This window comes from Dromiciops gliroides, chromosome 4, assembly GCF_019393635.1.
Source record: "Dromiciops gliroides isolate mDroGli1 chromosome 4, mDroGli1.pri, whole genome shotgun sequence".
Classification (NCBI taxonomy): Eukaryota; Metazoa; Chordata; class Mammalia; order Microbiotheria; family Microbiotheriidae; genus Dromiciops; species Dromiciops gliroides.
The window spans coordinates 354,318,104-354,333,373 of NC_057864.1; the positions used below are offsets into that span (position 1 = coordinate 354,318,104).

General features: G+C 34.7%; 1 protein-coding gene across 2 annotated transcripts in view; it reads right to left on the reverse strand.

Annotated features, from left to right (window-relative positions):
- TBC1D32 (TBC1 domain family member 32) overlaps positions 1-15,270 on the reverse strand; it is a 175,936-nt gene that overhangs the window by 48,527 nt on the left and 112,139 nt on the right. For both annotated transcript variants that reach the window (XM_043963629.1, XM_043963628.1), the window contains exon 27: positions 9,126-9,251. In XM_043963629.1, coding sequence (XP_043819564.1) covers positions 9,126-9,251 — 126 coding nt within the window. The remainder of the gene's footprint in view (positions 1-9,125; positions 9,252-15,270) is intronic.

The window sequence follows — 15,270 nt, forward strand, 5'->3', positions numbered from 1 at the left end:
CAGTGCTTCAATTAATATAACAGTGACTAAGTAATTATACATTGGGGCAGCTAGGTGGCACAGTGGATAGAGCACCGGCCCTGGAGTCAGGAGTACCTGAGTTCAAATCCGGCCTCAGACACTTAACACTTACTAGCTGTGTGACCCTGGGCAAGTCACTTAACCCCAATTGCCTCGCTAAAAAAAAAAAAAAACAACAAAAAAAAAAAAAACCAAACAAACAAATTATACATTGCTAAGCAATTCTTTGAAACTCTGAAACAAAAATCAATTTTAACTAGCTAGATATACAACTATACATTCATCAATGAATTGAGAGAATTATTAATCAAATCTGAACACAAATGTTTTTGAACTAAAAAGAATGAACAATTTACTGAGGACTTTGCCATGCTTTTTTCATGAAACTCAATTTAGTATGATGATATGTGATTTACATAACACAGTTCTCTAGAGTGATTATACTCTTTGCATGCACACACTAATAACATTTGAATTAGGGTAGACACTTTTGTTATATTTTCAAAAGTAGCAATTGATTTGAACAGGTTCATCTCTTCTTTCTTGCCTAGTCTATATTTTGCAAAACTCTCTGGGTTATATATGCAGTCTGTTTCCAATGAACACAGCCAAACCTACTGATCCAGACAGACTTCGAACAGTTCCCCTCTTAGTTTTTCTGGTTTCCTTCAGGACACAGTTTAAGTCCTACCTTCTTCTGGAGACCAATCTCAACCACAGCAGATGCTAGAACCTTTCTTTCCCTCTCAGATAATCTTCCATTTACTCTGTATATAGCTTGTAAGAAGCTAGTGATTTACATGTTGGTTTCCCTATAAGAATGTAAGATTCTTGAAGACAGATTTGTTTTTTTGCCTTTCTTTGACTACAGATTTGCTTAGCACAGTGCCAGGCACATAGTAATCCCTTAGTAAAATATTTATTTATAACTAGCTGATTGAATACTAAATATAAATATCTATTAAGATATAAAAGATATATATCTCTGATTTCAGAGCTCACAACCCTAAGCAACTGAGTTAACGAAAGTTTTGCTTCACTGTTACTTGAATGGCTATTTATTATTAGAAAAACAGAATATGGTATATTTATTAATATCTTATTTACTATGTGCCCAGTACTGTGCTAAAAGCTGGAAATAAAAGCAGACAAGAAAGCTCCTACTCTCAATGAATTTATGTTCTAATAGAGAAAGATAACAGATAAAAAGGGGAACTAGGAGGGAGAGGAGTAGAAAGGGATGCTCCTAGAAGTAGGCAATGGAAATGGACTAGAAGTGAGCAGAGGCCTAGATTGGGACAGGATAAATATCAAGATGGAAAACTGGAGCCCAGAATGGTTCCAAGGGTAGAATTCAAGAGAAGGTAGAGATGATACAATGAGTGGAGATGGTATTATGATCATTTTATAATCAATAACTTGACTACGTTGTTAATTGAGCAAAAAAATTCTACCATTTATATCCTTAAGAATGAATGAACCTGGGGCAGCTAGATGGCGCAGTGGATAGAGCACTGGCCTTGGATTCAGGAGGACCTGAGTTCAAATCCGGCCTCAGACAGTTAACACTTACTAGCTGTGAGACCCTGGGTAAGTCACTTAACCCCAACTGTCTCACCAAAAAAAAAAAAAAAAAAGAATGAATGAACCTTATTTCTAGAGTTAGAGGTCAGAGGACCTGGAAGGTAAAGATTTGACCTCTAATGCAAAATACCCTTTTGGTTAGCAAGTAGCTTAACCTCATTGGGCTTCAGTTTCCTCTTCCACAAAATAATAGAATTGTATAAGCCTGAATAGCCTCAGCAGTGGCTACTAGCTTTACTTTTGTGATTTAATAAGAGATTAAAAGAGTTATAGAATGCGTCCATTCAGAAAGTATAAAATATCAGTAACCAAGCTTAGAATTCTTTTAAATACTATTAAGAATTTATATAAATTGTGGAATGTTCTTTCCATTATGAGTTTTTTCTAATATAGGTCTAGTCCCCAGAATAAAAATATTATTAGAGTTTATAAGATAAGACTTGGCAATGAGCTTTTTATACTAAATTGAGGCAGCCTGAGGAAGAAATATGATAACAGGGAAAATAATTATTTGGCAGGCAATAGGGAGGCCCATAATATTTTTTAATAATAATAAACATTTTTATTTAAAGTTTTGAGTTCCCTGAGGTATCACCTCAAACCTATCAAAGTGGCAAATATAACAAAAAAAGGAAAATACTGGATGTTGGAGGGGATGTGTGAAAACGGGGACCCTAATCTACTGTTGGTAGAGTTGTGAAGTGATCCAACTGTTCTGGAGAACAATCTGGAACTATGCCAAAAGGGCTATAAAACTGGGAATACCTTTTGATTCAGCAATACCACTGTTAGGGTTTATATACCAAAGTTATTCCCGAAAAAGGAAAAAGACCTATTTGTGCAAAAATATTTCTAGCAGCTCTTTTTGTGGTTGCTAAGAACTAGAAATCAAAGGGTTGCCCATCAATTAGGGAATGGCTAAATAAACTGTGATTTATGATTGCGATGTAATACTACTGTGCTTTAAGAAATGACAAGCAGGATGATTTAAGATAAGCCTGAAAAGACTTGCATGAATTGATGTATAGTGATGTGAGTAGAACCAAGAGAACATTGTGCACAGAGACAGCAATATTGTTTGATGAAAATCTGTGAATGACAACCATTCTCAGCATTACAATGATCCAAAATAATCCCTAAGGACTAATGATACTATCTACCTCCAAAGGAAGAACTGATATTGATTGAATATAGACTGAAGAATACTATTTTTCACTTTCATTTTTTGTCTTTTATTTGTTTCCTTATACAACATGACTAATATGGCAATGTTTCACATAACTGCACATTTATAACCTATATCTGATTTCTTACCATCTCAGAGAGGGGGTCAGGGGAGGAAGTGAAGGAGGGATAGAATTTGGAACTCAAAACTTTAAATAAAAATGTTTATTATTTACAAATAATTACTTATACTTTAAAATTTTGGTGCTTTTTATGTACATATTGATAAAGCATATTAAATTCTGTACTTTGGAAATGAGAATTTATTTAATATTTTTGTGTTGAGCTTTTTTTAGAAGCACTTAATCTTAGCTGACCAAGTGAGAAAATATATGAAGTTACAGATCCATTGTTCATCATGTATCTAAACTGGGGGGGGGCAGATGGGGGCAGTGGGAAGGGGCAAAATACAAGCATGTACACATACTACTCATTTAACCCTTCTCAAATGACAGGTGAGTATAAGGATATGTCAATTCAATCAAATTGCAGGTATAAGTAAGTTTTTTGATTGAACAACCATTCTTTGAATTAGCCTTTCTGTCAAAATTATTAAACTATATTCCTTCTTTTAGAAAAACTTCCACCTGTTTGCATATAAAAATACAAATGGGAAAAGCTTATATTTTGGCAAAAGTCAGTCAAACATTTTTACATGCATACTATATGCCAGGCACTGAGCTAAGTATAGGGATGTAAAGATAATTGATAGTGTCTCCTCTCAAGGAGCTCAGAGTATAATGCGGGAGACAAAATGTAAACTATGTACAAATCAGCTATACACAGAATAAACTGAAAATAATCAGCTGAAGGAAGGCACTAGAATTAAAGTTGGAGGGAGGCAGCTAGGTGGCTCAGTGGATAAAGCATCAGTCTTGGATTCAGGAGTTCAAATCTAAGTTCAAATCTGACCTCAGACACTTGACATTTAGTAGCTGTGTGACCCTGGACAAGTCATTTAACCCTCATTGCCCTGGAAAGAAAGGAAGGAAGGAAGGAAGGAAGGAAGGAAGGAAGGAAGGAAGGAAGGAAGGAAGGAAGGAAGGAAGGAAGGAAGGAAGGAAGATTGATTGATTGATTTAAGAGGGGTAGTAAAAAGATCCCTTTAGAAGAAGAGAACTCTGGCTGAGACTTGAAGGAAGCCCTGCAAGCCCAAAGCAGGAAATGAAGAAGGAGAACCTTCCAGGAATAGGGGAAAGCCAGTAAAAATGGGCAGAGTTTGGACATGGAGTGTCTTATTTGAAGAAGATAATAACAACACCTACTTCTGAGAATTATTCTAAGGATAAAATGAGGTATTATATGTAAAGCACTTTGCAAACTTCAAAGCACTGTATAAATGCTAGCTATTATTTAACAATGCTTTTCTGAAATGCATATTAACTATAGTATTCCTTTCTTTTTATATGCTGCAATGAAAAAAGTACAAGATTAGAAGTTGGATTGGACTTCCTTGGTTCCCTCCTAGCTCTAAAGCTATGAACCTTTGATCTTAATTAAAAGAGAGCTATTCAATTAATTATAAGGAATTAACTATAAGGGCTAAATTTTTCCATTTTTTATTCTTTTATTTTAATCCTTGTTGGGCAAAAAGAAACCTAGAGGGCTTATATTTACTATTTTGGAATACATTTTGTAATGGAATTTATTAATTTGATCTTTAACAATGCTATGCTAAGGCTTAGTAAAAATGCAGCAATTCCAACAGTTAAAGAAGAGAATCCAGCTTTCCAGACCAGAGTCCAGAATCCAGTTTTCCAGACCAGAATCCAGTTTCCTCCTGATGACATCTTACCACTTCAAGAAGACAAGAGAACTCAGAGACTTTATATGAACTGTTTTGTTTTGTTAGTTTTTACTATCTCCTTTCTGTTATAATATACACCATCTGTAACATGTACTCTCTGCAGAGGTCCTCCCTTTGCAAGACTAATGTCAAAGCGTCGGTTCATGAGGACAAAAAATCGTCCCTCTGGACAAAACTTTCCTCTCTTCCTTTTCTATATTGTTGTTCACATATTATTAGTTAGCATAGATTATTATATTCTGTTATTTTTTACTGTTCCATCAAGGAAACATTTCGTTTCTTGAGGAATCAAAGGGGGGAGTGTGGTAAAAACTTTTTAAGTCGGTTAGCGATAATGGAGAGATGCCAGTTTTTGAAGGACCACCCTTTCGGGGAGGAGACTGTGCCGTGTACTCCACCTCCGGCTGCTAGGCACTCCACTTCCGGGGTGCAAGCTTAAAAGGCAAGGAGAGAACGAAAGTGAGGTCTTTTGCCCGCTCTCCTGGTCCGATGACTGGCACTGCACACAGAGACGCTGATGGAGGTTGGACTTGGCCCGGCTCACCGTAATAGCACATGCTTGACGCGGCTCTCCCCCTCAAAGGTGGCCTTGGGTTTTTGGTGAGTTTTATATGGAATATAGACTAAGCTTAAACTTAAGACTATTTGTTTTGTATTCCTACTTTCCTATCCCTCTAATCAACATCACCTTGTAATTTCCAAACAATAAAAAGCTCTAACTAGAGACCAGAGGCTTCTTTACCTTACTGATCTGGGAGATAAATTAAGGGAAAGGTTAAAAAGGGGAGGTTAATGCTCTAGTATCCAATTTTAAATCTCACAATTTCAACACAGGACTATTACAGATACTTCTTTGTTTTTTCATTACATAATCCTACAGTACGACTGTTGAAATGGACTATTTAAAATATATATTTACATTGTTCGATATATTGACAAAACTGTACTATAGCATTTATAATGACTTTGTTGGTATTATATAATTAAAATAATGACACCATTTACAAATATACTTTTCAGAGTATAATATATTCATTATTCATGTTGTTTTAATGTCACTTATCCTCTAAAAATATACTTTTTGGGGAATGCCATGAAAACAATTCTCATATTTTACTTTGAATTTTTGTCCTCATCTTTTAATGGCTTTGCCATTCACATACAAATTAAAATCCGCAAGGCATGAATGTTGATATTTTGAAGTTCTTTCAAATTATAGCTTTTAATAAACAAGGATTCCATTATTGACACCAAAACTTGTTTTCCTTAATCACTTTCTATTTTTACCATAAGCAAATATTCACTAAAAAAAAAATTCAATGAAGAACTATTCCAGAAAATATACTGCATTCAAATAAATTGGTTTGTCATTTTAGAAATTATATTACTACTTGCTTTGCATAGCAAATTACTATTTCTTTAAAAAAGTCACTTTATTAATATCAAGGTTAATAGAATGTATGAAATTAGAGTATCAAAATGTCTTTTGTGACAAAGAAAAGCCAATAAATGGATGAAACTTTTAGGATTTTTGATATATACACACACACACACACACACACACACACACACACACACACACACACACACACACATCATTTTACATAGTCTTCTAAAATGAACTAAAACAGTTTTTCATTTTCTTTTATGATTCTAGTGGGAAAACTAGTGTTCTGGCATACTACCATAAAGTCTACAAAAATATGCAGCTTGTAAACCATCAGCATATAAACTTATTTACTACTCAACTTCAGTTATGAACCTTACCCATCCAGCCTAATAGTGGTTACACAGAAGTAAAGAATAATGAGAGTGTACAGGAGAAATGGGGGAATATTGGAGTAGATATTGTCCTTCAGACATTGTTAAATCAAATTTGCTCAGAGATGACAACTGAAATGAAGCACTCTTAGAGTGATGCCAGAAATTTTATTCTACTGTTAAAAATAATACACTTTTCAAATTGTTTTCAAGAGTATAATCTCAAATACAAAGTGAATATTATAACAGTAATATACTAGAACTTCCAGTGGCATTAGTCTCTAAAAAATAAAAAATTTAGTTCCAGTTTGAACCTGGTCCAAAGGAATTTAGTAAGTGAAATACCTGAATACCATATAAGGTATTGTATGAGATGATTATGGATTTGAGTCAGATTAAACTCTGAGGATGAGGTCTGGAATGTACCCAGCCCCGCCCCAGTACAGTTAGTTGAAAAGTTTATTGCTTGTCAAATTCTCACTGTCTCCTTTAAGTTTTATTGCCAATTAACAGTATTTTTACTTCTGCTCAGTCTCCTCACTTGTCAGCTACGTCTTAGTTTTATCTGGAATCCATCATGTGTCAGAACCCCAGTCCCTGCTGAGTGGGTCGGGGAGTTCGCCCGCCAATTCAAGACTTGGGACTCAAGAAGAAAGGGCAGGCGATCACGGGGTTCGGCACAGGATGCGGCAATTGCGTTGAGACCAGAAGTTAAGTGACATGTTTCTTTTTCTCAGAGCAGAATCCCCTTGACCCTAGGGTCCCAACAATGGATTATTCTTTTATTCTTTATTCTATTTCTTTGACTTCCCAACATAGCTGAAGATAAATTTTAACCCTGTCATCCTTCTAAAATTACCACGACTACAAAACAATGCTGAAACACCTGAGTAACTCTTCCTGTTATTCAAGTTGAATATCTTTAGAGATAGGGGCCAGGAGAGGGGAAGGGGGAGTCAGTGGGAACTGTGAGATCTGAAACATCTGACTGTCACTCCCCCATTCCCTCTTCCTTCGGTTTGACCTTGTTCCCCCTCCCCTTTTCCCCCTTGTTCCTGGAACACGTATGCATGTCTCCATACATTGATCACGAGCTAAACACGCACCCTGGGTGAGACAGGATTGGATGTTATATTGTGAGTTTGCCCTAGTGTGCGTGGGGACTTCCCCCTCCCACCTCCCCCCCCCCCCCGCCCCGACCAACATTACTATAAAAGCTCAAGGCATGTATTAGCTATTGCGACTCAGTTATTGAGTTTGCTCATTCCTACAGGATTGTAATAAATCTGTCTCTGCTTGACTTGGTGGTCTCCTCGAGTTATTTGGGTAAACTGAGGCAGTTTGCCCCAAACAGTATTAAGACAAATATAAGTTATTATGTCCTACAAAGTGTGAGCCCAATGAACAAAGTTATATAAGTGACAGTTCAATGAATTTATATATCTCTGCATGTTAGTGAACGGATTCATTTAATCATCTCCTTTTACTAAAGAAAGTCTTTGGTATAGTATACTAACTTTAAGTGGCATTTTATTATTGGTTTTAATTTCATAAACTGTTAGCTTTAAGCAGCATACTGATTGATATTTTCTTACCTGGAATTTCTGTTCAGAATTTCCAGATAATGATGTTGTTTTTTTCATTTTTTGAGAACAGACAACCATATATATTTTAATAAATGGTAAGAAACTGAGAAATGCAAAATTAGAACAAAAAGTCCTATGACCCTAAAATAATATAAATGTTTAAATACATACATAGTAGTTGTGAGAAAGAGTTTATTTTTGAGATCTAAAAACATGTACTGAATCACTTCAATCAATTCTTCCCTTTAAAAAAAAGTCTAAATGGCTTTGATTATTATTAAGAATGGAGTAGGAGGTTATTCAGCTAGAAAATTATTCCCTAATTGCCCTCTGAACCAAGTTCCAATTTTCCTGGAATGGTACAAAGCATGCTGTAGGTATCCAATAAATACTCTTTTACTGGACTTATTCATTAGAGCTTTCAGCAGTAAATTAAGTAATCTGACTAATGGAAGTGCCTGAGTTTCATAAACTTTTAGGGGAATCTCCACAACAATTAAAGCTCTTTTGTCAGGCTGATATTAAATTAATGCTGAAAAATACTAACAGAAAATTTAGTTTTCTTCCATATTATCAAGCTGGGACATACTGGGACTTTGTTTTCATATATTAAAACCAGAACACACATAACAACTCCATGAAGTTAAAATAGATATTTATGGGGCAGCTAGATGGTGCAGTGAATAAAGCACTGGCTCTGGATTCAGGAGAACCTGAGTTCAAATCCGGCCTCAGACCCTTGACACTTACTAGCTGTGTGACCCTGGGCAAGTCACTTAACCCTCATTGCCCTGCCAAAAAAAATTATATTTATGTATTAATTTGAATAAATTGTGGGGTCTAGAACAGAGAACAAGAAGTCAACATCTTAAATATAAGGATAAATGATAATCTGCCAAAGATTTGCTGGGACTGGGCAACTTCCCATTTTCTAGCTTCTATTTATAATACAATGACACCTTGTGTACACTTCTTTAAATTTGGGGCTTTTTAAGAGATTGGACTTTCTACTTAATTTTATTTGTTACCCAGATGTCAATGAGATTCATGAAGTTTTTCTAAACATCTCAAGTTTTCCTGATAGTCATTACAAGCTTCTCTATTCCATTCCACCCAGGTGGCCAAATTTCCCTAAAACTCACCAGCTCCATTGATGACACTAGGTTTGGTCTTCATAGTTTGGCAAAACTGTACTCTGCAGTTCTCTATCCATTCAGCTTGTTTATCAGAAATCTTGAAAGGTGATAAAAGCTTCCCAGTATCATCATCTAAGTAAGAAGAAATACATCATGGTGTTATTCTCATAAGAAAATGAAGCATCTGGTGGAAATAAGGAATATAAACAATTACAAATCATAGTACAAATACATGTTTTGAGAATTAAATACACTTCCACATTTAAGTAGGATTCTATCTTGCAGAATTATTTCTACATTTCCATCTACCTACATATTCACTGCAAGTATCTATTTGTAATCATAACTTCTAAAATTAAAATGCTTTAACATAGAACCATATATTCATAGCTGAAAGGGATCTTATGGAATATTTTGTCCATCTCATTTTAAAGATGAGGAAACTGAAGCACAGTCATAAGCCACTCACCTTCAATCTCTCCTTATCTACTGGCTCCTATGGTACTTCCTATAAACATGCCTATGTCTCTCCTATCCACAAACAAAAAACCTCATTTTATCCTTTCCTCCCTGCTAAAACTATTGTCTTATCTCTCTTTTGCCCTTTGTGGCAATCAGCTTTCTGACCTTTTTATTCAACCAAAACTACTCTCTTCAAAGTTAACAATAATCTCCTAATTGCCACATCCAATGTCCTTTTCTGAGTCCTCAACCTTTTTGACCCTTCTACAAACTGACTTTTCTCCTTCATACTCTCTTTTTCTCTAGGTTTTTGGGACACCATTCTCTTTTAGTTCTCCTCGCAACCATCTGACATCTATCTGACTGCTTTTTTTCAACTTCTTTTGCTGGATCCACATTCAGATCACATTCACTAATCCTGGGTGTCCCACAGAGCTCTGTCTTGGACCCTCTTCTCCTTTCCCTCTATACTACACTGGCTGATCTCGTTAGTTCCCATGGATTGAATTGTCATTTGTATACTTATGATTCTCAAATCTACTTACCATATTCTAATCTCTCTACTGACTTTATTTCCCATCTCCAAATGCCTTTCTCTATCTTAAATTTATGTCCATTAGACATTTTCAACTCAACATGTCAAAAACTGAACTCTTTACTATCAGAGGCATCACCATCCTCTTGGTTCCTCATCCAACCAAAGTATCATTCTTGACTCCTTAATTTCTCTCACCGCTTCCATAATCAATCTGTTGCCAAAGTCTGCCAATGTCACCCTTACAACATCTTTTAAATATACCCCCTTCTCTCCTCTAACATGTCCAGTTTTCTTACACCTTACATCTCCAACCCACCCCCAATACACCCACACATACTCTTTGATCCCACAGACACTGGCCTGGCTGTTTCACAAATAAGACACTCCATTTCTTAGATCCAGGCATCTTCTGGCTGTCCCTATGCCTCAAATGCTCTCCCTCCTTATCTCTCCCTACTGACTTCCTTCAAAGCCCAGTTAAATCCTACCTTTTACATGAAAACTTTCTCAATCCCTCCTAATTTGAGTGTCTTCTATTATTTATTTCCTGTTTGTCCTACCTAGCTTACTTGCCCATATTTGTTTTTATGTTGTCTTCCCCATCAGATTGTAAGTTCCTCAAGAACAGGGAGTGTCTTTTGCCTTTCTTTGCATCCCTATGCCTTACCCCAGTTCCTGGCACATTATAGTCACTTAAAAATGTTTACTGATTGATGGACTACTCTGCTAAGAGGAATGTGATTTTGATTGCAATCTTCAATCCATATAGCTAAAAGAAGCTGTATATCTACCACTGTAAGACCACTAATCATTGTAGTTATTTGCACACCACAAAAATCTGATGCCATTTTGCTGTTTTCTTTTGTTTTGTACACAAGTTTTATAATATTCCGTGCTACAGATTCATGCATTCTGACATCTCATCCTATTTCAGAGTTACATTAAATTCTTTTTCTAATGTAATAACAAACTAGTTCTTTTTCATGTTGGCAGTGATTCTATCTTGAGTATTCTTTTTTTTGTACACTTTTGTTAAGGGCTTAAAAAATAACAGAACCGTTGGTAATATTGTATACAGCAGAAGCATATAACACTTATATGTGATGATGGGCAAGTACAGAATGATAAAACTTTCAACTAACTCATATGTGTCAAATTAATTAAACTTTGGTTCACTTTAAATGCAACCTTATATCATTTTATAATCTGCACTTATTCAAATTTCACAGGGACTGTGGGAGGGGGCAAGGATCAAAGAATACAATCCCCACTTCATGAGCTCTACAATTAGGATTCTGGGAAGGGCCAGGATTTGGGTTTGGCAACTCCATTCAAGATTGCTGAAGAGGGTAGGGTACAGCCCTGATTCAGTGTCCCTGGTCAGGAATATGGCAGGGAGGGAAAAGTCTAAAGAACAGTTCAATCCCACCTTGGCTATTCCATTTAGGACTTTGGGGGTAGGCTAGACACAATTATTAGGATCTCAGTCTTAGCCATAAAGGCGCTTTAAAAATGCCTGAATGACATGGACCTTTTTTCCAATCTTAGAATTTCAAAATGACTCTCTTGATAGTCAACTTGCAAAACAAACATGCAAGTATTAAAACCACATTTAGATTACTAAAACATAAATGAGTAAAAAAGTATACAATCTGCTCATATAACTTTCATAATGATTCTAAAGCATACACATAAAAATTATTCTTACACTTAGAGATTTGCTGAAGCATGCACTATATTACTGTTCTATAATAGAATCATTCTAATTTTACTGACCCTAGCTGACAACAAAGACAGCCAAAACACAATCTGTAATTAGATTCTGCTACATATTATTTGCAAAAGAAAAGATATCTCAGTCAGCTACTAGAAAGATTAGAAAATTATACTCTCCCTTAAGGAATGCCACACCATCAAGATCATCTTCTAATAGACCCCTAAATGAATAATAAAAATCCAATGTGTCCAGTAATATAGTGCTTGCTAGGCTAAATGAATAAACAGTTTACAGAGGTCCTTCTAATTCCTATGTCATACAAATAATTTTCCTTTAAATACAAAGCAAATTCTTATTTGATAATTTATATTTTTACATGTCTGGTCCGCAATGCTATGAGGGTGGATGGTGGAAGGGGTCTGGAACACTAAATTCACTGATGTAGGGAACTTCCAATAAGTAAACTGCCTCTAACTGGAACTGTTGGGGAAAATACAGTGCTAGACTTGCTTGAGGCACTGAGAGGTTATTACCTTCTCAGGCTCACTAAGCCACTATATATATAAAGTAGGAGTCCAGTCGTCCTGATTTTTTCACTAGCTCTCTATCCAAGATTATATCATTTAAAGTTCTAATTATATGAACTGTATTCCAATTGTTACTGAAAAAAATAATTGTTTTTGGCCCTAATTTACTAGCTGACTCTAAAAAGAACTCCTTGTTTATTCTTGTTGCCACAGTCAGCAAGAGAATCTGTCTTTATTTCCACTACTAGTTTGTAATCTCTTTGAGGAAAAGGGCTATGATTTCAACTTTCTTTCTGTCCCTAAAGCCTAGGTCAGTGTTTTGAGTACATATCAACAGGACTTATGGTTTGTTTGTTTTTGTCTGAGAAGTCTCTTTATTTTCATATATTGTGACACATTTATAAATTTATAAAGTTAGCTTAAGAAATTTGGAGAAAACAACTGACTTGCTCATGATCCAACATGGAAGTATCAGAGGTGAGTTTTAAACCTAAATTTACTGATTCCAAGTTCAGAAATTTATTCCACGATGCCATGTTGCCTTTGTATCTTGCAAATAGTAAGCGCCATATTAATTTGAAGACACTGACATAAAATACTTTACCTATTTGTTTGAAGACACAAAGATGGCTTAAGTCACAAAGAGAGCAAAGCAGAGAGGGAGGAAGATGAGATGAAGGGGGAGAAGGAGTAAAAGAGAGGAGAGAGACATATCATTAACTGCTTAGAATAGTGAGCAAAGAGGAATTGAAAAGACGGACAAGATAGGGAAGTCTGGCAGATTTCCAAATATTTCTTTTGAGGCTGAATCTTTACTACACTTTTATTATTTTATGTGAACTACTGTGAATTCCTCAGAACATCAAAAACATCCATATTTTAATAGCAAATATAAAAGAAATGCTTCATCCTTTACTTTGGATGAACTATTTCACTGGCTTGGGTAATGAAAACTCATGTATAATAGGAGTCATTGAATATGAAAAATAAAAGTGATTTGTTTTTCTTTATTATTCTTTCTTACAGAGGAAATAAACAGTATTTTCCCCCTGATTGCTAAAGGGACAATTGTTTTAACTGAACAACATAAAAGAATAAGAAAAAATTACCATTAAAAACACATTTATTTTGAATTTTGTAAATGTGGCAAGACTTTCCAGGTGAGCTGTTCCCTTTGCTATAGTAAATAAACCTTTCCTATAGTAAATAAAGCTATGTTATAACACCAGTCTTAGTTAAAAAGTGACTGCAAATGAAAGCCAGCCAACTTTATCTGGAGAAAGGAAATCTGAATCTGAGTTTCAGAAATGATATTAGAAATATTAGAAATCAGGGGCAGCTAGCTGCTACAGTGGATAAAGTACCAAGTTCAAATCCTACCTCAGACACCTGACACTTACTAGCTGTGTGACTCCAAGTAAGTCACTTAGCCCTCATTGCCCCATCCTCTCAACAATAAATAGATAAACAAACAAATAAAAATTGGAAAGAAATAAAGGAGAATGGCTAAATAAGAGATCAGACATAAAAGGAAAATGAAGATGACCTGGAGAAGTATTTATAAAATAGCAAATTAATCATCATTAAATAATTTCCAAAGGATTTTATGATGAAGGACTATAGATTGTACTATTTCTCATAGTACAATAGGCCCTGCCTCTATAGGATCCCAACATCTAGTCCATTTGAGAGCTGACTTATCCAAGTTACTTCAGGAAGCCTAAATTTTATACAAGTGATAAGATTGACTGTACAGTCAATATAATTTAGGAGTAAAGACTTTAATTTAGTAATTAAGACCGTTTTTCTAACTAGTATTTTTTATATATGACATTTCCTTTCCTTAAAAAGTTTGCATTCTCCTAAACTTATAGTTGAATTAACATGTTATATTCCAATTTAGTTAGTAAAAGAGAAAATAATAAAGCATCATGGAGATTGATAATATTAGAAATATATAGTGATTTATCATGTTTATATATTTAATATTAATAAAATAGGTATATTTCAAGAGAAGACACTGATAATTCTAAAATGTTTTTAACATAAATCATTAAAGGATAAGAAAGATAGACCCAATGAGTAGGGAACAAAACAAGTATAAGAAAAGCAATTTAAGCAAATCCAGTTCAGATTAGGAGAGTGTCTTGAAACTTTTCAACATTCAAAACAGAGCAAAAACTGTATCAGCAACCAGTTAACAATAAATAACAGGTATTAATCAGAAAAGATATGTATATAAATACAAAAAGTAATTGATGTTATCTTGATTACCAGAGAGGTATTTTTTCTTTTTTAATTAGAACAACACTAGGCTGACAGTCTACCAGAACTACAGAGTTGGTTTCATATATGCATAGTGAAAACTGTAAGTTTAATAACATATAGTACCTCAAACTCTGTGTTAAACTGCATAATTAAGAAAGTTTGCTGATGCTGGCAAGTTACTAACTTTAATTGTCTTTTTCTTTAGTCACAAACACCTAACTATAATATTAAAATGTTTATCTCTCTAGTTAACATGGGTATCTTAAAAGAGTAATTATAAAATAATTTACAAATATAAAGTGCTACATTATAAAATAGATAAATTATACCTCAATCAAGATGGAAAACACTTTTTCTTCTAGAAAAAAAGTTTAGGTACTTTAATGTTTTTATTTTTATTAATAAATCTATGCAACTAATAAAGTCTGTATACCATCATATGTATCCTGTGTCTAAGAACTACACATAAAGACATTTTCAATTACAGTGTAGAAGCTGATAATCCAAAATGGATTTTCACAGATTTCATTCAAACCTGAAAATTTAGAATAAGTATAAGACAAGTTCTAACCAGAATTTTCTTCTATTCTGTATGAAATCAATATAGTCCACACCACATTCAATTTACAGCAAGAAAAA